This window comes from Diabrotica undecimpunctata, chromosome 2, assembly GCF_040954645.1.
Source record: "Diabrotica undecimpunctata isolate CICGRU chromosome 2, icDiaUnde3, whole genome shotgun sequence".
In the NCBI taxonomy this organism is placed as follows: Eukaryota; Metazoa; Arthropoda; class Insecta; order Coleoptera; family Chrysomelidae; genus Diabrotica; species Diabrotica undecimpunctata.
The window spans coordinates 177,592,976-177,618,733 of NC_092804.1; the positions used below are offsets into that span (position 1 = coordinate 177,592,976).

Genomic DNA, 25,758 nt, shown 5'->3' on the forward strand with positions numbered 1-25,758 from the left:
AATGAGTCGTGGGACAATACCCAAGAGATTAAATGTCGCATCAGAAAGGCAAAAAAGTGCATACTTGACTGTGAGCTCTGTGTTCAAGAGCCATGACCTCACTCTAGAAACAAAAATAAGACTCCTTAAATATTACGTGTACTCAGTGCTGCTGTACCGAATATTAAAGGCGGAAACTCGTATCAAAACTTCACGCTTTTGAGCTATGGTTATACAGAAGGATCCTGAAGATAGAAAGTCACCAATGAAGAAGTATGACGGAGGATGAACACAACCGCGAATTTGGTCAACATCTTGAAGGTCCGTAAGTTGCAGTACTTGGGACATATAATGAGAAATCAAGGCAGGTATGAGCGACTCCAATGCATTTTGCACGGTAAAATTTAAGGAAAAAGGGCCCCAGGACGAAGAAGAATATCCTGGCTTGCTAACCTGAGAACATGTTATAGAAAGACCTCAATACAGCTATTCCGTATAGCAACCAACAAAGTAATCATAGCCAGAATGATCGCCAACGTTCGGAACGGACAGGCACCTAAGAAGTAGAGTATTATCTACGTTGGTGACTTTAAATGAAGCAGACAATGCCCACATATGACAATTTCTACATTTTTCCCCATATACAGATCTGTATATACCCCATATACAGATCTACATATACTCCATATACAGATCTACATATACCCCATATACAGACAGTAATACACTGTTGCCAGATTTAATGAAATGTCTATATTCCGAATATATTTATCTACAAGATGACCTAACAGCTTAATTTTTAAAAGGAAAAAAAACAACAGTATAAAATATAAATATTTTTATTAAAAATATAAATGCTCTATAACCTAACAGGTTAATAAAAATCATAAATAATATTTCTTTGTGGTAGGTACATGTAAAACATTTGCATAAATATTATTATATAACAACTTATGTCAATCGGAGTAATCCATGGTTTTGATGTACTCAACGGCAGCGCAGAACTGAGTCCACCAGTACTCCTCTTCCCCGAACAGTTGGCTGTGGAAAAAACTGTTCACGTATTGAATGGTTGAGAGGAGAGCTTCGGGATTGACCTTTAAACATATATAAAAATGAATTCAATAGTAGTAGTAAGTGTCAATATGATCTGAATTACTCAGAATAGAAATGTGGACACATTTATGTTTCTAGTAGTTCAAATGTATCACAGATTGTTTAAAACAGTAAGAGTATAATCGCAAAATTCGAAATTAAAAAATACAATATCTTAGGCAAAGACGCTAGGATTATATTTACTCATGAAGTAGTTCAAATATACCGCGTCATATATCAATCAGAAGTAGACGGGAAAGAAAATACAAAGTTGAGTAAAAAACAAACTTAAAGATGCACAAAAGAAACTTCAAGACTACTACTAGTTCAAATATATCACGGATGCGTCAAACAAAAGGAGATCGAATACAAAATTCAAAATTAACCGAGTCCACACTCTATTTCTGCTGTGAAAAAAACTGTTCAAACTATATTATGGCAATATAGACCATACCTCCGTTTGCAGAGATAAATGGATCAGTATAAAACTTTCAGAGCATACGTTTGCTTCTAATAGTTCAAATGTCTCAAACAATTTAAAATTAAATATATAACATCTATAATATCATGTGAAAAGAAGTCATGTTGCTCTTATTGTAGTTCAAATATACCACGTTATATATAAACAAGTAACAAATTGGAAAAAGAATACAAAATTGACAAATAACCAAACCTAAAGATGTGCTAAATAAATTTATAGACTAATATTTGCCTACAGTAGTTCAAATGTACTGCTCAGGCGTTAAACAAAAAAAAAACAAAATTCACAATTGGCTGAGTCCATCAGCACACATCAGCGTTATTGTCCGTCCAAGTAAAATCTGTTCACGTATCTTCAAACATAATATGAAGTGAATTCAGTGGTTGTCAGTGTCAATATATTCTATAGCTACCATATTATTATTATTGAAAATTGACAAAGCAATTTATGTTAAGTTATTGACAGCGTTGCAGTCACAGACAGTGAGTAATCGTAAAAAATCTTCCTACTAACTTCACCATCGAGAAAAGTGAAAAATTATGTTAATTCCTGAACCTGGAAAAACAGTGACATTTGAACTATTCTTTCACATAGTCCGAGAACCGTTCGATCTTCATTACTTTGATAATAGTTTTGGTAGAATGTGTCATGTGTTCTTGTTCGGTTAGGTTACACTGTTGTATCATGTCAACTGTTGTGCTTATTTGTCACCTACTGAGATAAGCCTGTTATTGCCACCGAGTATACATGTGACCAACATTTTCCTTTATCTTGCTGATCTACCCAATTCATTCACGCACCTAATGGAAAAAAAATTAATCGTCTTACCTTAATTATCACAAAAACTAAAACAGGCATAAAATCATCAGCTGTCGTGGACGATCCACTCTGAGACATCGCCAACAGATCCATGATACACTTGGAGCAATGAACAATGCATTTAACTTTGTCTCTGGGCGTCTTGTATACATTTAACGCCCTTAAAGCATCTTGAGCCGGTAACCAAGGGCACTCACGAAGGTACATCTTGTCGATTTCGAGATCCTTATGGTCTGGTCTTATGATTTTGGATAACTTTTCAATATGATTATGCAGCACACTAAAAATTGATGAGAATATGAAAAATTTACTTAAAAATTAGATCATGTTTTCATTTGACGACCAATAGAAAAAAAATTGCAGAAGATATTAATAAGGATACGAATATTATCAATTTATTCAGTAATTAATTCGTTGGTTACTACAAAGAGTAGTGTAAGGTAAGGTTCTAAGAAGACGAGGAATCAATAGGAAAAGGTGCTCAGATCTGCTAAATTTGTTCAAACTTACCGGTCCCGATCGCGATCGCCATCCCCGTTTGGATAAATGGAATTCTTGTAAGTTTTGTTCATGATAAATCTTTCCAAAGTAATTTTTAATGTCTTTTCTCTGTTACGAACAATACCTAGAAATATAGTTAGAAATAAAAATAAAATAACGATCCTGTTATTTTAATAGTCTGTGGATGGTTTGAACCATAAATTCGTTTGTAGATATAAATTGATACAAGTATGCAATTTGCAGTACATATTTCTGCTTCAAGTAATTCAAATGTACCATAAAATGTATCAAACGGAACGATATTGGCACTGTTGAAAACCAGACACAAAAAAAACAAACTATATTCTCAAAAGAACATTGTTTTCTTAAATATACCACTTTATACATGAAACTTTGTTTTGGTAGTTCAAATGTACCGTTCATGTATCAAAAAGAGTTTCAACACACAATTGAAAACAAATAAAAAAACAAGCATTATTTTATGGCAAAATAACCTTAGCTGTTTAATATTGTGGTAGATATTTAAAATAGTCCACTTTATACAGAAATCATAAGTACATACATATATTTGGTACTACTAGTTAAATCGTAAAAGATCCATAAAACAAAAGATCACTGATCAAAAAAATCAAAATTAGCCCAACAATCTGCTTTAAACGGCCATTGGGATCATTTCTTCTTTTAGTAGCTCAAATATATCATCCCATAAGTCAAATGGAGGTAAATGAAAAACAGGATAGATAAAGAAGAAAAAAGTGTTATAAAACCAAGATAAAGGTGTGTATAAACTTCCAACAAGTAGTTCAAATGCACCACAAACAAGGTGGTTGTACATATAACTCAAAATTAAACAAACATTTTGAAAAGAAAAAAAAGAAAAATGCGTTATAAAAGCAAGATACCGGTGTGTCAAAGAAACTTCCAGCTAATTTACTTGCTATTAGCAGTTGAAACGCACCATATGCAAGACGATGATTGAATACGCAACTTAAATGAATCATTAAAACAATTTTAAATGGGAAGTAGAATAGATAATGAAAAACCAAGCGTTATATAAAAAATCTAAATAAAGGTATGTCAACGAAACTGCAGGCTCATATTTTTACATTTGGTAGTCCAAATGTACCGAGAAATTCGTTAAACACAAGATGATTACAAACAAAAGTCAAAATTAAGCAACCACGTTGTATCAGAGACATTGAATGCATTTATTCTTCTAGTAGCTCAAATATGCCGTGGCATAAGCTAAACAGAGGTAAACAGGAAACAGAATTTACAATGAAAAAATGAGCGTTATAAAATTAAGGCAAATGTGTGCTCCATAAACCTCAAGCGCAAATATCAACTTCTGGTAGTTCAAATATACCGCGAAACACAAGACAGACAAAAGTCAAAACTAAATAAACACGTTATGTCAAAGAGACACTGGATACATTTCTCCTTCTAGTAGCTCAAATGTACCCTAGCATAAGCTACACAGAGGTAAATAAGAAACAGAATTGACAATAAACAAAAGAGTGTTATAAAATTAATGTAAACGTGTGTGACATGAACTTCAAGAACATTTATATCAAATTCTGGTAGTGCAAATGTACCACGAAATGCGTTAAATGCAAGATGCTTACAAACAAAAGTCAAAAATATGCAAACACGTTAGGTCAAAGAGACATTGGATACATTTCTTCTTCTAGTAGTTCAAATGTACCGTGGCATAAGCTAAACAGAGGTAAATAGAAAACAGAATTGATAATGAACAAATGCCTCACCCACATGCAAACCTCAACAGCATATCTGAACTTCTGGTAGTTCAAATGTATCCCGTGATGGATTAAACAAAACAAACTGGGTCAGACATTATAAAACCAAGCACCAGAAGGTAAATATCAGAAAGTAATCACTGAAATTCCTTTTCAATATTTTTTTACTTTGAATATTCCTTTTTTGTGGTTCTTTTTGCCAAAAGATTTTGTTTTGTTTAAGATAGCTGTTTTATAATTATAAAACACAGATTTTTAAACATTTAAGGTCTAAACCAGGTTCTTAAAATATACAAAATGTTATTACAGTACAAAAATGACATTGTTGAATTATTTCGCTAATTTGGCAATTACCAAATAGTTCTTGCATTACCTTTCCAAGCTGGACTACTCTTCATGATAAGAAACAGCTTGGTGTAGAATCGCTGCAGCAAGTCGCACTTTTCATCAGCCAAACTGAGTTGCCTAAACTCTTCGCAAAATTCAACTATGGCAGATTCTTGTTCTGATAAAAACTCTTTAACACATATCACTGCCAAGTATCTCTCGCACTGGTATTTGTCATTGGTTATTTGTTTCTGTAGGCTAAAAGAGACAAAAAATGTTTATTATTATGTTTATACTGTTGTATGAATTTATTATACGACTTTTAGACTAGAAATTTGCATAAACAAAAAATCGGTGCCTAACTACAATAATACCAAATTAAGAAACAAATGGAATTAAACATGTTTTAGTAGTTCAAATGTACCGCTAATACCCCAACCAAAAGAATGTTACACAAACTTCAAAATTAAACAAAAAAACAAATGTACAATGGGACCAAAAAAACTGCAAGCCTATATTTTTCCTCTTAGTGGTTCAAACATCGTAAAAATGCGTCAAACAAAATGAAATTACAATACAAAATTCAAAATCAACCAAAAAAACATATGTTAAAACAAGCTAAGTGTCGTGATTACCCTTGTAGTAGTTAAAATATACTGCTTTATACAGTGACCAGAAAAAGGTTTTAAAAAATTAAAAATTAAAAAAAATGAATCTAAAGATGTTCCAAAAGAATTTCAAGTTCACACTTTTGTTTTTAGTAGTTCAAATGTACCTTGAAGGCATCAAACAAAAGGATGTTAAATATAAAATTTAAAATTAAACCAAACAACTTTATTCTGTCAAAAAAAGTAATAGTTTTTTAAAAATGATTAAGATTATGACAATGTATGTAATATAAGATTTACGAGAGTATTAAATAAGGAATGACCGCATAATCCATAAGTTTATGAATATAAAGGTTCTCCTGGTTATAGAGAATCTTTAACATCCTTAAGAGCATGTTTACTCTTGTAGTAATTCAAATATACACGATATATATCTAGCAGAAGCAGACTGAAAATATAATACACAATTAAGAAAAAACCAAACCTAAGACGTTCGAAAAGTACTTTAAGCATATATCTTGGATTTTAGTAGTTCAAATGTACCACACCACAAAAATTTATCAGAAAAGACAAACAAAAACGTTAAAAGAACCATAAGAGCATGTTTGCTGTTAAAGTAGTTCAGATATACCACATTATACATTTATTTATTTCAAAAGTCATTTATTTATAGTGTGCATTATATGATTTTCACATTAGAGATTCCAATAAGTGCAAAATGTCCTATTTGTGGAGTCACAAATAGGACAGAATAGAATATTTTAAACGTTGTAGTGCACAGTTTTATAGATCCGACCTAGTGATTCTAGATTAGATTAGATTTTGTTTCAATTCCATGTTGTTACTCCATGTTGTTGTTGTGCACTAGATTCAGAAACCCTAGGTAACCGCCAATATTGCTGTTCTCTTGGGACTCTAGTCTTATCTTGTAGGAAAGCATGTTCGTTTGAGTGGAGTGTTGTCTATGCCGTCTAGAATCAGATTTATACTTTTAGTAGTTCACATGTACCACACGTTCAAAATAAATCTAGTAATATCTATAAATAAGCAGATCTAAAAGAACTTGGGAATTTATTTCTCCGCTTTTAGTAGTTCAAATGTACCAAGGATGTGATCATGTTCTTCTGCCGGTACAGACACATATGACGATAGAGCAACTATATTTTTAATGAAATAAGCTCTAGGATTTATTGTATACTCTGGAGGATTTCATCGAAGTCGACTGAAGTAAGTTTGAATGATGGAAATGGACGTTTTCTTCCCAGTGACAGTCTGAAATACAAGTCACTGTGCTATCTCTTTTTATAATTACCTTTAATGGCATAGAAATGGGGGTATTGGTTGGGTCGTTCACTGTTATTCAGTCTTTAGTAAAACAGAAGACTTATACTCTTTTCCAAGAGTAAGAATTCGCTTGAAAGTGTACACATCTATCAAAAAACTATTTGTAATCTGAAATCTACGACTCTACAATCTCAATACTCACCTATTTAGATAACTTTCACAAAACAGTAACTCCTGCTTTGATGTGATCAAATATTTGATATAAGTAGCTCGAAGAACGATATCAGAGCGCATAGAACGCAGCAATTTAAGGCAGCTTTCGTCGTTTAATAGATTGATGCACCGTATTGCCTCCGATATTCTCGCCACTTCGGACCATTCTCTCAGTCTTCTCGCTTTGCCCAGTTCCAGACGTAGCATCGTTTCAATTTTATTCTTAATACTAAAGGGGTTATTCTAAAACAGAAAGGAAATTCGTTGATTGTATATTATTGGAAGAGCAAATTTTTATGGAAAAAATTTGACAATGTGAGATATGACTTGAATGTCTAGAAAGAGATAAAAATAACCATTTTGATGTTCTTACCTTAAGGTAATGTGGAATTTCCCAAGTGTTGCTTAAAACTAAACGTAATTTGTTCTTAATATCATTAAAACTATTAACTTCTTCACTATTGCTTCTGTACACATTTTTTCCTTTTAGAGATTTATTCGAATCACAGTTTTCTTTAATAGTCTCATTCTCGACGAAGGGTTTTGTTCGATATTTGGCTAAAATATCATCCGATACTTCTAAAAAAAAGAATAAGTTACGTTAGCAATATAATATTTCTTAGTTAACTAATGATCTAGCCTAGTTCATTTAGGCCCGATGGCTGTCATCTAAATATGATCCTTCTGGACTCGCGCATCAGTTCCAGTTTGAGATTGTTACCTAATTATTACCGTATTAGAACACAAATGTAACACAATAATGATTGCAGCAAAAAGTAAAACACTCCTTATACAATTAAGTTACTTTTTGAATACCAGTATGCTACTGATCTTGATATCTTGAAGGAGAGACATAAATCCACCTCGTATTGGATCTAAATTCTTGTTGCATGGGTTCAAGTAATATCTATTACTAATAGATGATTGTGTAAAAGATTACATACTACCAAACACTCCCCTGATCTGTATACACGACTACATCAATCGGGCTTCCATAATTGTATTCTTGTTTCGACTACAAAGATAACTTTTCTCTTATGTTACCAACAGAATCTTAATGCCATGTTTACTGCTGTCTTAATTTAAATCTATCAGATTTTACAAAAATCAGAAGTAGATTCGAAGAATTCAAAATTAAGAAAAAAAAAACAAATCCGAAGATGTGTCCAAAGAAATAAGCCTATAGCTCTGTCTTTAGTAGTTCAAATGTACCGTGGATGATTCAATCAACGAATTGTTAAAACCAAATTCAAAATTAAACAAAAAACAGACGTAAAATGTGCCAACGGAACCTTTGGAATATCAGATTATACGAAAATCAGAGAAAGATTTGAAAGAGAATACAAAATTAAGAAAAAATAAACCTAACGGTGTATCAAAAAACTTCAAGCTTCTGTATATTTGCTTTTAGTAGTTCCAATGTACTACGAACGTGCCAAACAAAAGGAAGTTGAACACAAAATACAAAATAAAACAATAAAACAAACACAGTTTCATGTTACAAACCCTTAGGCTCATGTTTTATATTGTAGTAATTCAAATATCATCACCATATTCAACACTAAACATGAATCAGAAACAAATTGAAAAAAATACAAAATTATGGAACAACTAATCTAAAGATATTCCAAAAAAACTTCAAGCCTGTATCTTTGCTTTCAGTGGTTCAAACGTACTGCGGATACGTCAGATCTGCCTCAAGAACAAATATAATATCTTGTAAAGGGAATCTTAGGATCATGATTACTCTTGTTGTAGTAAAATCTACCACGTTATATTCAATCAGTAGTAGATTAGAAAGAAAATACGCATTTAAGAAAAACAAACGAACAATTTGTGACGTAAATGAAACTGAGAAAACTCTGAAGGACGTTGTAGATTTACACAAATCTCAGTAAACCTTTTTATTATTAGGTAGAGTCAAAGTCTCAAACATTGGTCATCTCTTGGAACTTTATATCTTTTACAATCTTGAACGAGACGTCTTTTGCATGTTGCAGTTTTATTGTGCTGTGTTAGCATACGAAAAAGGGTCGATTGATAGATATATTTAATACTGGTACTATATCTTGTTATCTGTACCCCTTACAGAATAACCAAACAATTTTCACAACATTTATTGTATTTAGATGATTTATCTTAACACACTCAGGCGACAAAACAGTGGAAATTCATTCTAGCAATGCTAATTTCATTCTAACCACGTCATGTAAACATAATTCATTGTTTTGTTTATCAAGACACATTAGCCAAGTTATTCATTTCGTTCATTATTTTAGCTGTAATAAATTACAAAATACGTATAACACGCATAATACTAACTTACCTGTATTATTTCCTAATTTTACAGCACTTTTACCTACGAAGCCGTCGTTATCGAGGCGAAACTCTTCTTGATTTCGCAGGCTCTTTCCTCGCCTATTTTTGAAGCCCATTCTCAATTTCCCGAAGAATCCACCGCGTTTAGATCTACCGTCGTCGTCCAATCCCTTATCGGCGCTCATGTCGAAGCTGATGCTCTTAGGAATGGCGCCGGTCGAAACGGACGGTTTCAGACCTCTACCAGCTGAAAACATCGATATTATATATTTAGTATACTGTTACGTTTTTTTAATTAATAGATCCACAGTAATTTCTATAAATTCTAATTACATTAATAATTCTCGCCTACAATTCACACGGATATCGCTTACAAAATCACTTGGCTGCTTCTAGAAACAGTAAAAGTAACATAAAAATACTATTTTAGTATTATTCTTCTTAGCCGTGACGTATTATTATTATTTTAGATATGTCCAGAATTATTATGTGTACTTTAAGAAAATCTAACAGCTGCCAGGATTTTATTAGCCAAATTTGCACTTGGTACGAAATTGAAGTGGTATTTTATCGGAATTTGTAAATTGTAAATATTGTAAATTGGTTTACGGTTTACATCTTATATAAAAGCCCGGGAAGGAGAATTTGCTGTTCAAAGTGTTGACTTGAATGGATACGACGAAAAATTTCCAGATTGCCAGTGGCGTACTGTTTTTACGGGAATGTGTATAAAAAGCAGAAAAAAAATATTTTCGTTTTTCTTTTTGAATGAAAACGTTTATGGTTTTTTTTATTAAATTATTTGAAAGATTATTAACATAACAAAATGGCCATTTTCAAAAAAAGGATATCAAGTATTTAATGTTATCTTCATTGTTTTGTAATATGTATTAGAAAATTTTGGTGTTTTTGATTTTGAGATCATTAGGTAACGTAAAGACAGAAAAAAGTGTTAGCCATATAAATCAAGTATCTCTATTCTATTCTCAACAACTAGAAATAATAGAAGAAAACTGTAGAAACAAATAGAATAAAAAATACAAGAGGAACATCGGAGAGTTATACACATTTTTGTAGAAATACCAAATGCTTACTTTGCTGTGATATAGCAGATGAACGAAACATATGGTTTTCGTCTGAGTTGTTTCTCTCCAAAATAGGATGAAAAAAAAAAAGATATGAGGTAGGATATGCGAGAAATCATTGCTTTATACTGTTGTCTCTTCAAGGAATGGATTTCTGTGGTTTGGTAAAGACTTGTCGTCGGACGCTTTCAGTCACTGACCAATCAGCGTACCGACAGAATATCTCGAACCGCCAAAACCTGAATAGCTACCTGGCTTGGAAAGGAAAAAGTGGCCATCAATATAGATGGCATCTTTGTACGCTAACCACTTGAGTGAGAAACAATTAGTAGACATTCATTAGCCTTCCGTGTTCGATGTTGTATTCAGCCCCAGTGTCTGATGAGATCATGGGAGGCGGAAATTATGTCAACACTGTGTTGATTACCAATTCAAATACGAGAGATTGACGAATTGTACTCTTACGCCATATACTGGCCTTAATACATCAAAGCGATAGCAAGCTTTTGCTAGAAGATGTAACTTTTACACACACATACCCATTCTCTCATTGTTAACCTGAGAATTATATATATATATATATATATATATATATATATATATATACAAAGTAGTATTAGCTGTATTGTCTCTAGAAACTTGGAAACAAAGAAAAGATCTTATTTATGTAAAATTTGGAAATACCAAGGTTATATGATATAATTGAGCTTGTGTTTGACAAGCCACAGAATTTGATTGGTCGAAAGGGATGGCGTGGTATGTAGGATGTGTGTGTCTGATTGGTGAAAAGGAGAAGTAGGGATTGAAGTGAAGGACGTCATGTTTTGCTCGGGTAAGAGAGATTACTGTGATTTAAACGTCGGAGGAAGCACGTTTTGTTCCATATCCTGCAGTGAAAGTTTGCAGAGTTCTTGTCAAATAATAATTGTGAAAGCTGTTTTGCATCTGTGGAACGAGTCCCAAGGATTGGTAGCACTGGACAACGAAAGTACATCCTATAATAAACAAACAGGTGTATGTATATTTGGTATTAGTCGATTAAGTGAAAATCCTTTCACTAGAAAGAAATTGGGTTCCTGTGAGATAGGAGTTTGGTCCAGGAGCTTTTGAAGAGACTGTTGCGGCGATAGTATGTGCGAGACACGTTGACAAGCAGAGGAGATAGCTGGCATGTGTAGAGCAACTGAGAGTACGAGCAAAAGGTGGGCAGATCGCAGTCGAAAGAAAAGGAGCCAGTAGAGAATTCTTGGAAATCAAAGGTTAGTTTGCCATATAATTAATAAAGACTTTCAACCACGATCATAACTAGATCATAATTAATTTGGTTTTTTTAAATATTTTATTCAGTGATTTCATTTCACAATAAATATAATCTTTTAATTCAGATATAAAAAAATTAAAAGAAGTATTATTTCTTGAAAGAAAATTCTTTGCCTTGATTTAATTTAAAAAAGAAAACAGAAATCTTTTATTTGAATACAAATCCAAACAATTATTGATAATTTGTATAGGAATTTTAATGAATTTGTAATTTTAATTATACAGATTAGCGCATATGATGTATGATATTGATTAATTGTAAAATTGTCTGACTTTAATATTTTTAATAAATATTAAATATTTTTTTTAATAAATTATTTAATAGTTTAGTATCACAAAATTATTTGGTTTAATTTATTTTCCTATTGTCCATCCTTTCCTCAAAGGCAGCTGCTTAAAGAACACTTTGAAGCCACTTAATTAACGATAAAAGGAACCGTGAGATAAAATTTTAAATAAAATAAATTGATTTGTTTTTGCAAAATCAAGCCTAAGGCATATTAAATCAATTAAACATAGAAAAGGTCCAAATTTGCAAATCATAATCGGTAAAGTCGCACTTACCGTTGTCAAGTCACGCTTCTCGCTAGTGCTTGAATTAAAGTGACTCTCTCGGTCGAAGTAGTTACTTATACAGTCGATCTTGGCGCGCTTCTCTCGAACGCTTCTTGTAATTGCCCCTGTGCGAGTATACATAGATAGGCGGGCTGATACTCGTCGATCTTGTTTAATTCATTTTTATCCTTTTATTCAATTTTACCATGTTGTTGGAAGCCTTTGATTGTTACGATATTTTTTCTATTTCTATTTATTCTCTGATCTCACGTTTTCTTTTTATCTTGAAGCATGTTCATAATTTCTTTAAATTATTCCCTTTAATAAATTATTTTCACGCCGCCCATGCCTGCATACCTTCCTCAAATAATCGACACTACCGAGCGTTTCGTTACGCCTTTTTTAACAAAGAAATAACTTCGCCAAATGTTTCTTCTTCTTTTTATCTTGTTTTGGTACATAAAAATCTTTCCTAATAACAAAGGAAAAAGGACCTATTGTGAAATCTCCGAGCTACCTTCTCAGAAAAACAGAAGAGTTGTCTTTCGTAGAAAGTTACTTTCTATTGGTAAAAGTTATGAAAATGAACCCCAGTAGCCCGGGTATTTAATGTCAATTTCGTGTGGCACCCTTCAGCCAATATCCCCTCCCTATTTGCAACCTTCGCTTGTCTAAGCCCTTCTAAATTCACAATCCGATGTTCATTTCCAAGTTGGTTCCTGTGGCAAGCGGTCTTATCTTCGACAATCGGCGGTAAGTGGATTTTCAATTCACCCTTATTTATCTTTACACAGTGTGTCTTATATTGATTATTTTCTCTTTTGTCAAACAGACGTCTTCCAATTGAAGTCACTTCTGTTTGCCGTTCCTATTTTACACCAATTCGGATTTTACACCAATTCAGATTGTACACCAATTCAGATTGTACACCAATTCAGATTGTACACCAATTCAGATTGTATACCGATTCCTATTATACACCGTCCATACGTGTACAATTTTCAAGCATTCACCGCAACGTTAGTTCACCTGATCATCAGTCATCTTTATGTTATCTCAACCACCTGTAGTACCCCGGTAGCTGCCTCTTTTCGTCGGCCTAACAGACAATCTAAGGGATTACGTTAGGAAGACTGCAATTGATTGTGGTCGTGTCGTCCCAACTACCTGTTGTTTGGACCGAAGTCAAGTGCCTTATTGAGGGCGTCATACCATTATTTGAATACACCTGTTTTGTGAGTATAAGTTTTATTGACTAAACCGTGATAACGAAATCTATAGAAGTTGATTTATGACTCCAGTTTAGTGTACCTTCTTATTTATGGAGGTTTGGTTTGACTGAGTAATATAGTAAAAATACAGGATAATATATACGTATGAATAACGTACCATTTATTTTATATATGTAGATATAATTATAATGTTCCTTGCCTTTTTTTTTCTAATTCTTGAGGATACTAAATTATTTATAACTATTTTTTTGAGATATTTTTTGTTTGTAATTAATAATCAGTTACGCAATAATCATGCCATTTAACTGTTTAATAAAATTTAATATGGTACATTTACTTTAACAAATATACCTAAATATAATTTTGTTAAAGAACTATTCGCTTTTTATTTCTTTTATATTTTTTTATACAATTTGAATTTATATTTTTGTGTTTCTCTTCCAGGCATTTTTTATTGAATTATATTATTATATTTATTTGTTTGATCGTATATTTTAAGTATATGTGTCGAAATATTAGGAGTGTACCGCATAATTCCGATACTTTTTTCTTTCACGGTTTACTTTATTCTCGCGTGAGTTCTCTAGCTGTACCTTACCTTTCTCGTCATCCTTTTCTATGTGCCTTAAGGTTTCCCTGTTCCTCTAAAAATAGGGTGGTGCCCAAATAACTTTTCTTCTCTTATCTCTTATCTTCTCTTCTAACTTCTTGTCTTTGTGTCGTAAGTACTTCTTTAATTGATCCGTGATATTTGAGCTGTAACAAGAACCCCGACCAAGATACCTCTACCAGACTGAAGCCCGAGCCTAGTACCGTTCTTTGTGTAACCTCCAATCAATCATCAAGAGGGTACAATCTCAATGTTGGCTAGCATCGTCTTTTGATTCAGGTTTATTGTATGTCCTGTATTTGAGACATTTTTGCAAGAGACGACGATTTTTTCCTCCTTTCGATCGCATTTCGATGTTCTTCTCGTCTAACAGAGTCTTCGATTGGTCTGTCCGATGTACGATTTGTCACAGTCCCCACATGGAGTTTAAAAATTGTCTTTTTTTCTATTAAAAGTCCCCATTAAACGATTTTGCTTTCCGTATTGAGTCTAAATAATCTAACTAAATATTTGTCAAACTTACCAACGCCTTTCTTGCCGATACTCATCACAGACAACTCGCTGGTACTTTCAGAAGGTGTCAGAGTAACGTTCAAGCTGCTGCCCGAGCTGTTCAACCACTGCTTGTTTTCCCATTGCTCGGAGGCGTTCTTGTTCTCTAAGCTGTGACTGCTGGAGCCGCTAGAGCTGGAGTTCAGGCTGCAGTTGCTCAAGAGGATTTCGTTGGGACGATTGTGGTGGTTCTTTTCGGGTTCTACCATACCACTGGGACCTATATAAGAACGGAATCGCTTAGAGTTATCAGTTAAATTAAAATAAACAGAAAATAGAGAGCATAAAAATACAAACTTACCAGCCAAGTTGTTTAAGTAGGAATCCTTAACAATTAGTCCATTCTTGGCAACTGTAGCTTTGTAAATAGTGGTCTTCACCTCATTACTTTCCGCCAACGATTCAGATTGTTCTAAAGTTAAAGCTTTAAATACTCTGTTGGCGTTATTATCTGTCTGTTCCTGATACATTTTTCCGTTAACTATGTCATTTTTAATCTCTACCTTACTGAACTCCTACACAAAAACAAAAATTTCACATGAACTGACGACGAAAATATTTTATACAGTCTTATCAAGATGCACATAAATTTACTTACTTGAAAATTCGAAGTAGACGACGCAGAAGTTACCACGTATTTGTTTTTAGCGCTCACGACAGCAGTTGGACCGTTAGCGGGTGGTAAGAAGCTCATATTCTGGACGGTAACGCTAGAGACGTAATTCTGATTGGTTGTGATCGGAACGAAAGAGTTCGAACACGTAGAAAGGCGTCGGCTGCCACAAGCGGTATCGTCAGTTTCCGATCGCGTGTCGTCGGATTGAGCGACGCTGATGGAATCGTCGTTATCGACTTCAGTTAACCTGTAAAATGTTATTGATTGGTAGTTTGTAGTACGTTGATCGAAAAGAACGCAACACTAACCTTTCAGTATCCGATGTCATTACGTCAGTAGACCAGGCGCTTTCACTCTGCGTTTCGGACAAATCCAAAATATTGGACACTTCTTGGATAGCTTCGGGTAACTGTAACGGGTGTCTAGATTCTCCAGCATCTAATGTTTCGTTGTCGGAAGCCAAAACGTCGGTGCTCCAAGTTTCCGAAATGATAGAAATCGTTTCGTCACCTTAAAATTTACAACAAATTAATGACAGATGAAGAATGCATCGTCTTCTTCGTAATTACAGTTGCACTGAAACAATATTTTTGATATTTTTTGATGTGCGTAAAAATACAACGATATTTACGAGGTTTCGCTGACGAATAACAAATATTTGGGCGAATACAACGAAGTCACATAGTAAATAACAAACCAGCGAACTGTGGTGCCACCATTAGAAATATATATTTTTATGAATGATGAAAGGGTTGCTGGTGTGAGCAATATTCATGAATGAGAGGGAAATAAGTCTTCTACTCACAATACGTAATAGGTTTTATTAAAGCTGAAAAGAGAATGAGCTACCGCTTTCGCCGTTTACAAACTTTTACAGCACATGTAAAAATGCTTTTATTTTTGTTTGTATAACACCTTTACGGTGTTTGTATACTGCTATCTGGTCACAAATGACCACTTATCAGTTATTTTCTGACCTAACTGCACTACAACATGCAATAATATTACAGCACTATACTCAGTTTTTTACAATAAACTGTTAAACATTTACGCTAACTCAAATGGTTTTGTCCTAATGAGTCTTCTTTTTAGTTCCGTGCTGTCAAGAAGCTGGATTGCCTCGACATTTACATGACTAGGCAGCCTCTGCTCGTGACTTGCTGCTGTTCTCTTGATTACTTCAGTCACAGTTTCCATACCCAGGTCCTGGTGGAAGTTGCTGTCACAGATATACCAACGAGCATCAACAATGTTTCTCAGTACTTTGTTTTGAAATCTCTGGATAATATGTAGATTACCAGCTTTGGTACAGCTCCAGAGTTGGCACCCATATACCCATATTGGCCTCAGTACTTGCTTGTAAATGGATAATTTATTATCAATGGATAATGTTAAATTTTTTCCAATGAGCCAATACAATTTCTTATATCTAATATCAAACTCCCCTCTTTTCTTTTTGACATGTACTTTCCAGCGCAGCCTCGCATCTAAGGTGATGCCCAGGTATTATGCTGATGTTGCATAAGGAATTTGGGTATCATTTATTCTAACCAGGTCCAGGTCATTCTGGTCCAGGTATGTATAGTATTTACTGATAGTTGCAACTGATCAGTCGCTTCTTCACTAGTGTCTCCTATCGCTAGCATGGCTGTACCATCCGTGAAGGTGGCATAGTGTTTTGTTCTAGCTCTTGAATGTCACACGTATACAATAGGTACAGGACCAGACCTAATACACTCCCTTGCGGCACACTAGCTTTGATCTCCCTTAAATCGGTGTACACTTCTTGTTTTACTCTGAAATATCTATTTGCAATGTATGATTCTAAGATTTCTGAATACTGTTTAGGCATGAACGTTCTTAGTTTATAGTTTATTGTAGAGCAGACTTTCTTTTCTTCTAATGTTTTTTCTTTTATATTCGTTATTCTGTGAACTTGATCTATAGTGGAATGTTTATTTCTGAAACCAAATTGATGATTTGGTTTAAGATTTTTTCTTTCTATTATTGGTTTTAATCTTTTCAATAGAAGTTTTTCAAATAGTTTTGACACCACCGTTAGGAGTGATATTGGTCGATAGGATGTCACTTCATTAGGAGGATTACCTGGTTAGGCGATCATAATGACTTCGGCTACTTTCCAGAGTCTGGGAACATATTTCAAGCTAAAAGCAGCATTTATTAGGTGTGTCAGCTTAACTATGGCTTTTCTTGACAGATTTTTTAATAGTTCTCCTGTTATAAGATCATATCCTGGAGCTTTCTTAGGATTTATATTCTCTTTTATTTCTGTTGATACTTCTCTAAATGATGTTAAAGTTATTCTTTCTTCTGTTTGGAATGGTTCTTCCCATCTCAGTTTTTCACCATCATTGTCGTTCAGTTTGAACGTGCTTTCTAAATGATCTGCAAATAGTTCTGCTTTCTGTTTGTTAATTCTAGCCCAGTTGCCATTTTCCAACTTGATAGGAGGAAATGAATAATTGGTCTCTTCATTCTTTTTGTTGCCTTCCATAACGTATAATCTGTGTTCTTGTCACCTGTTAATTTAGTTAAAAAGGAACCAATTGTTAAATTTTTTATATTCTGTATCTCCCCTTTTAGCTTTTCTGTAGCATTATTTAGACTAGTTTTGTCTCGTGGAGCTCTTCATTGCTGCCATTTGTTCCTTAACTTCCTTTTTTCTACTATAAGTTCTCTGATTGCTTTTGGATAGTTGTTCCCTTTTGTTCTAGAAGTTATTGTGGGAGTATTTTCCCAAGCTACCTGTTGGATATTTTTATAAAAACTTTTAATTCGTCATCAAGTTGCTTCGTGTTACCCAATGGCACAGCAAGATTAATTTTGTGTTCAAGGTTTATTTTGAAGCTCTCCCAGTCAGTTTTTTATTAGTCAATATTGGATTGAACTCTTTTTTAATCACTGTATCACTCATAGTTAAAAAAATTATCGGTGAGTGATTGTTCAGGGTTCATGTTCCAGCCGTCATTGATATCCAGATAGCTGAGATATTTTTGTAAATAAAGAAATCTATCAGATCTGGAATTTTGTTATTATCGGTAGGCCAGTATGTTGGTCTACCAGTAGATATTACTTCACCCTTTTGTTCTTTAACAGCTGACAATAGTTCTTTTCTTTTAGTTGTAGTTAGCCTAGAGCCCCAGTGGGTATTCTTTGCATTACAGTAAAATGCTTATATGCTGTAAAAGTTTGCAAACCACGAAAACGGTAACCCATTCCTTAATAAAACCTATTACGGATTGTGAGTAGAAGACATATTTCCCTATCATTCATATATTTTTATATTTATAAATTTCATACTCACGTAACTTTATTTAACTTCTAACTCATTACCGAAACTAAAGTTCATACACACCAATAACTTCTATTGCAAGTAATACTCACCTTCAAGAAGTTTTTTGATCTCGAATTTGCAAAATTTATCATCGATTTCGGAACGGATTTGCCTATTGAGATTGAGGTTAGGTTGCGTTTGGGCTACATCGACCGGTCGAGGTTCCGCTAAGGCCCGTTCATCGTTCTCGCACACTTGTGAGCTGGGGGTATCGCGACCTGATATGTTCGGTGTGCCTCGGCCTGCAAGAAAAATATTCATAAGGAAAAATAGTATATTTTAGATAGAGAAACCTACCAGATACGTTGGCGGACACCATGTCTGACAGATTGTCGTTTTGATCTTCATTCTCCAGTTCAATGCTGCTGTCAACAGAATGGTTGCTAGCTGCTTCCGATATAGCTTCTAAATTATCTGAAGTATTCCCGATGGATCCCTCATCGTGAAATGTAAATGACTAGAAAACAGATCAATGTAAAATTATAAGACCACTATAAATATATAGAATACTTACTTGTTTTAAATCTCCATTTGTGGGTGGAGTTTCTGGCATCACAGCAGCATCGTCTTTCTGAAGAGTCCCATCAAAAACATCGCCATTCTTCAAAGGGAGACTGGCTTCTATGATTTTCTCTTCAGATATGAGACCGATGGGTTCTATTTGAGCCTGATCTATGGGGAAAACGAGTACAGTAGTACTATGATTGCTATGGTTCCTAGGAGAATCCGTAACCAACGAAGAAGCCTGATTTTTTGAACCTAAAATACTCCAAAGTAAACAACTGAAATAAAATATGCACTGTAATCTTACCTGAATTGTTGTTGCCTAATGTAAAGAAGTTTGTCAGTTTTGAAACGTTTTCTTCATTCATTGCTCGGTTCGATTTTGGTGAATTATCGGCAGATATGCTAAGCGATGACAATTGTTCCTCTATAGATAAATCTTTGATGAAATTGTCATTGGACTTTTGCTTAAGCTGGATTTTTTGCAAAATCGTGATCTAAAACCAAAAAATCATAAGGAAAACGGAAGAAATCCCAAAAAAATTTTACTCTTTAACAAGAATTTTAATATGTCCTCACAATTAATGGCTTCTTCTTCTTCTTCGTGCGACTAGGATTACTCCTGTTTGTCTGTCTCTTATTCTGCTTCAGTCGTTGTTGACTGTACATTATCTTTCCACCTTTTTGGCGGCCTTCCAACGGGTCTTCTGCTATACGGCTTGTTGTTTTTACAGATGTTCGCTAATCTATCTGGTCCCATTCGATTTACATGTTTTTATCCACCTGTTAATATTTTGAATTTTGCATTGTTTCAAAAAGCGTTCCCAGTGATCATTTTTTATTTTTCTTTACAAATGCATGTGTTTCGTCTCTAATTGCCTTGTAATTATGGTATGCCTCTTGTCTTTTGGTTGTCATGTATTTCACCTAAGCTTTTTTCTTTTCTTTACATTTTTCCTTCACATATGTACAAAACTATAGAGTTCTTCGCCTTGGGAACAATTTATTTTTATTTATATTTCTTTCACCAAAAACTTCCTTGGCTGAGGCTAAGATATTAGGCTTAATTTTTGCCCAGCTTTCTTCGACTCCATCACTTGGACAACAAAAACAAAATCACTGGCCAAAACTGTATTATATATATTATATTATATATATATATATATATATATATATATATATATATATATATATATATTAAATACTTATATAAAGAGAAACTTAAAAATAGCGTCCTTGTCTGGTGGTTGATGTTATATTTTAACAAATATTATATTAGCAATTACAGGGTACTCCTAATTTATGCATTTTATTAATGACAAAATGCAATAATCTTGATATATTGCATATTATAGTGACAAATTGATGATTATAGAGTACAAGAGGATTTTACTTACCATATTGTTGAGCTCGGCTTCAGTAAACAACATTATATCTCTCGAAAGACTCGGAGACGTATCTATGGGCGGATCTTCGCAATCCATATCGAAAAACAACAGCTCAATGAAATTACATACGCGGTTTTTGTCCAACAAATCGAATACATCCGAGTATCTGGAATCGATAGGTTCATATTTGCGTAAAGCTAGAGATTGGAGGATCTGACACACCTGAATGAGGTTGTGTCTAGTGATTTCAGTTACTTGGGAGTTACATATGCCGTACTGCTCGGGGTCTACTATTACTGGGCATATATAAAGGTTGAAAATAAGTTCTGTTATTATGGCATTCGCCTAAAATAAATAGATATTAAGCTTGAATTGTTTTTAAATGAATTATTTGTATTAATTACCTGTTTGGCACTAAAAGACTTCTCAATGATCTTCGCTATTCGAGATACTAACCAAGAAATCGACTTCGGAAAGCTATAAACGTTTTCTAAAAGCGAAGATATGAAAGTATTGGTAAATTCCACTAATCTGGCTACGACTTCACTTCTATACTCATCTACATCTTTAAAAATATTGGTAACTTCGTTATCATCCTGCTTAAATCTACATTTGAATTTGAAAACAAAATTAGACAAGTTTTGTGGATGAAATACACAAACTTACCTCATAACTGTCTTTTCTGGATCTAGATCTAGATAATAATCTGTATATGACATCATCTGGACTATAGGTATTTCCATAGCGGCGCTCAGGAAAAATTTTGCAGATTGTAATACTTCATGGAACAGAAAGTATAGATGTTTAAAGGAGCATGTTCTTTGCTTGATGATTCTGAAAGATAAGAGCAAACTTTTGAACCAGTACTTTTTACTTCTTTATTTGTGATTTTTTTTAATTCCATCCTTCAAATGAATCAATAACGCCATATGTATAATATCAACTATTGATTCTTAAGGAACACGATGAACCATCAGTACAGAAGCCATGGTCTTGCCAGCTAATATTGGCATCTCTTTAAAAGACTTTTAATATTAGCATCTCTGTCCATTCAGTTGACTGCTGATTTGACTTCGGAGTGAAGCAATGGATTCTTGTTTCATCCATTCCCACACTTCAATGCAAAAATTCCAATTGATTGAAAATTTGGATTTGATCCCACAACGCAAACAAAATTGTGGTTGAAAAAATATTTCACCACTGGACAAGAGAAACAACCTTGCAGGATTATAACGAAAAACCACTGCTTGCACCAGTCATGAAGAAAAAAAGGCATTTATTGTGTTAAATATCACAAATATTGGACCATGGATGATTGGAAATAGGTAAATAATTACTTAACATAGTTTTTCTTTTATATAGTTTACAATTGATCATTTTGACCAGGATTCTAAAATAATAATATTAATGGTTTGTTTTCTGAGGAATCTACCGTGCAGATCCTCATGGATAGAGCTGAATTTTTAAAACATCCCCTGAGTGTCATGGTGTAGTCCATCATAAGCAGTCAAGAAACTGGTAGACTCTACATTGTTGAAGAAAGAATGTGACAGGACCATTACTTGTGCAAAGGAGAATAGTACAACTAAAATGCTTCCCCAGATCCAGAAGTGGTTCTTGAATAAAAGATTTATTTCAAGCTTCAAGGCAAAAACTACAAAATTCCTCACTGACAACCAGATAAAGGGGCTAGACTGGCCTGATATTTCGCCAGACTTGAATCCACTAGAAAATATTTGGAAGCTGATGGAAAAAGAAATATCTAATGTGATTATAAACAAAAAGCATCAGCTGATCGAGCGCTTAATAGAAATGCACAAAACTGTAAGGAACCAGGTAGTCTTAAGATGCCCAATCACAGTAAAATAACAATAAATGCAAAAATATGTTTTAGAATTTAAGTACATACCATTATTACACAAAAAGCTAAATTTTACGGGGTGGTTCTAATAATTAGATCACCCACTGTATTTCTGAACATTCTTCCTCCACATTTTCTTGTCACTCTTTTCATTATTAAAACCATAAAGAAGAATATCGAGAAAATGACAAAAAAAATGGACACTTCAATTATTTATTGAAAATAAAGGTAACAAAATGAAGAATTTATAAGGATATAAACAGAAAATAATAAAAATATACAACCAAAGCATTTATCAAAGAAGGTTAATGACAGGAATACTGGGAAACTTTTCCAAAAGGCTCAGTACTAATTGAAAAAGGAAACAAACTATGGTGAAAATATGGAAATCTTTCAATTACAGAGGTGAGACACCAAATAAAAAGAATTGGTAGTAGAAAAAACAACACACATTGTGTAAAAATCACTTGTTCTATACCATTAAATCAGTAAAATTTGAATGTGTTGGATTACTTTTTCAACACAATTTTAAAAAAAATTGGTGTAACAAAAATAAAATGTTGGATAAATCCTTTTTGCTTTTTAGGTTATACAAGAAAGTAAGTTTTTTTTAAGGACCCACATACCAATTATAAAACATGTTTTAATAATACAAAATATAGGACAAAATGTTTGATAATAGATAATGAAAGATTTTAATATTATTTAAAAGTGTTAATAATTTTAATCCTGTTCATCAAGCCCACAATATCTACTCCAAAACCATTAACATCATCAATAAAATCACCATGTTCAGCTGTTTTTAAGAAATTATAAAATGGTTTTAGATCTTGTGGAACTAGCTTTAATATTTCTTTGTGATCTTTAATTTTTCCTTTGGATAATGGTTTATCTGTTAGCCATGACTGCTGATCCAACTCCCTATTATTGAACAATTTCTGCAGTCAACCTTTTTTTCTGTATCTACTATCTGTATGTTTTCTTCTGTTGTGTCTGGTTTCATTGTGGAAAGAAAGATTCACACCTTAAAACTTTGATTTCGTGAGTCTTGACCCAACTTACTTTTTCTTCCTCTGAGTCAACTTTCCTGTCTGTGATATATTCCAACAGTTTGTCAATTAAAACCATTTCTCCTCTTTCTATTTTGTTAACGATTTTTTTTTGTTCTCTTACATTCTTTCGTAACATTAATGTAGTCTACATCCATGTATAAGTGCTGTTGGATCTTCAGAAAACACTCAACATTCTTTCCTCTTGGTATAGGGAAGAACCTTATTTAATTTGTGTTTAACAATTTTCTTCTGGAATCAATCTAAAAGTGTATTCAACATATCTTTTACTTCCCATATGTTTATGCTTTTTCTTTCTGTTGTTCTAGAGGATTTAGATTGAATACATAGGTTCCTCTTGGTGTAAAAAAGAAACTTATTGAACTTTTGTTTTTAATATTCTGATGCATTTTCTTTTTTGTACTTACTGAAGGAAAAAAAAGTTTTCTTCCTCTTATATATCTTATTACTTTTAATTTATATCAATTGTATTTGTTCTAGATAATAAAACAATTTTATTTAAAAGTCCAATATAATTGAAATATTTCTACCTTATTTCCTTATTTATTTGATTCAATTAACATACCATGTTTAATGACAATGCTAAAAAATGTATACTATTAAGTAATAAACTTTTATATGCATGTATGTATCATAATAGAATTTCCCATAAACTTTTGTTTAATTAAAAACAGACCTGGTTTATCAACACCAGGAAGGTCATACAATGAATGAGTAAACAAATACCACATATCATCTTTCATATTGAAAATTTAACAGTTATTTTAAAATCATCCCATTAAATAAGATAAAAAATGCCAAAGCTAATTAACATTCATTTAATCAATTCATTAACAACAGTTAAGTGATTATTTCTATCTATTTTGTCACTACTATTGTTTGTTTTTATTATAATAAACTAAAAATGAAAATTTCAAATAGAAAAACAGTATTTTTAAATCTATTTACCTTCGGGGATCCTCACAGTTCAATAACTGTAGTTTGGCAACCTCATAAAGCAAACACAACATGTACTTTATGTCTTCAGAAAACAAGAGACAGCCATACAAACCTACTATAATATTCTCTAGAAAAAATGAATATGTCTGTGCTTCATCTAACTGTTCTCCTGCTATTAACCATTTAGCTAACTGAACAGGTTGAGATCTTAAAACTTGCAATAGATTTCCTAATTTTATGGTGGTCTAAAAATAAAGTTATAATTTATACTAAAATAAACAAAAAGAAAGGTAAAAATACTCAAGAATGAGGACATAATAACTCAACAATAATTACTTATTTTAGTATTAAATGAGAAACAATTGAATTGACAGTAAGATATTATTAGAAAGAACACATATGGAACTGAAAAGAATATGTTATTATGTTTGTAAGCTACAAAAAATCAACAGAAACGAAAAATAGGGGGGGTACATGAGAGATATAGAGTATCTGAAAAATAATTCTACAATCTAGAAATGCAGAAAACATAACATAATAATATAACATTAAAAAGAGAAATAAAAGATATATTTAAGGACTTACATTACGATGTAAAACTTTTATCTGGGGGAGTACTTACTTGAAATCCTATCCTTTGTTTAGCATCAATGAATTCAGATTTAAGCAAATGATCAACTTTTTGGTAATTATGAATTGTGCTTTCCCTTTGGTACAAAAGTAAGCGCTGCTTCGTTGTAATCCATGAGTCCCTTATGATTTCATGTGTTTTCTCACTAAGTATCCTATTTAAATCTTCAATTTTGCGTTTCTCAGTCCTAACAAGTAGTGTTTCATGTCTTAATTTTAGAATGAGTTGATATACATCGACATCTTCATCTTCTACTGTTTCGTTTTTCATTTTAATTTTATTTCGACCTATATACAATAAATTGAAAAATTATTGCAGTTGGATGCAGTGAAAGGCTTCATGGCGAAAAGTGTAAATAAAGATCACACTCACCTTATTTTATTGACACTATTCGTAATTCCTATGTTTTGACTACCTTATTACGTATGTTGCTTGGCTAATACTTATTGCTTTCTACTTTGTATCACTATAACGATCATTAATAAATTAACATTACAAAAACTGTTATTTGATTATCCCAAATCAGGCAGCAGGATGTCGATTTAGACAAATTTTGACATTTAACCAATTGACCGATCAAGGATGACAGACGACAGAAATGACAAATGTCAAAAAAATAAATTGAAAAATTTTTAATTCTCATAAAAAATATCTTTT

The 25,758-nt window shown here is 33.0% G+C and overlaps 1 protein-coding gene across 1 annotated transcript; it reads right to left on the minus strand.

Annotated features, from left to right (window-relative positions):
• Window positions 1-802: 802 nt before the first annotated feature.
• Gapvd1 (GTPase activating protein and VPS9 domains 1) lies at window positions 803-25,664 on the minus strand. Its single transcript, XM_072524108.1, has 21 exons — window positions 25,474-25,664; window positions 25,093-25,388; window positions 24,480-24,715; window positions 21,267-21,434; window positions 21,005-21,206; window positions 20,610-20,945; window positions 19,520-19,709; window positions 19,223-19,467; window positions 19,006-19,165; window positions 18,759-18,950; window positions 15,662-15,863; window positions 15,336-15,600; window positions 15,039-15,252; window positions 14,709-14,957; window positions 9,391-9,630; window positions 7,438-7,643; window positions 7,054-7,307; window positions 5,006-5,217; window positions 2,885-2,999; window positions 2,384-2,654; window positions 803-1,076 (listed from the first exon to the last, which is right to left on the minus strand). Exons 2-21 carry the CDS (start codon window positions 25,369-25,371, stop codon window positions 936-938), a joined length of 4,377 nt encoding a protein of 1,458 aa, XP_072380209.1. The 5' UTR covers window positions 25,372-25,388; window positions 25,474-25,664; the 3' UTR covers window positions 803-935.
• Between the last annotated feature and the right edge of the window lie 94 nt (window positions 25,665-25,758).

Bases quoted from the DNA above. Each gene is read 5' to 3' on its own strand.
- Gapvd1 (XM_072524108.1), bottom strand. From the start codon at position 25,371: ATGAAAAACGAAACAGTAGAAGATGAAGATGTCGATGTATATCAACTC. The intron at 21,435-24,479 runs GTAAATAGATTT...CTTATCTTTCAG, and splicing joins AACTGTGAGGATCCCCGAAG to AATCATCAAGCAAAGAACAT. The intron at 14,958-15,038 runs GTAAGTTTGTAT...GTTCTTATATAG, and splicing joins CTACTTAAACAACTTGGCTG to GTCCCAGTGGTATGGTAGAA.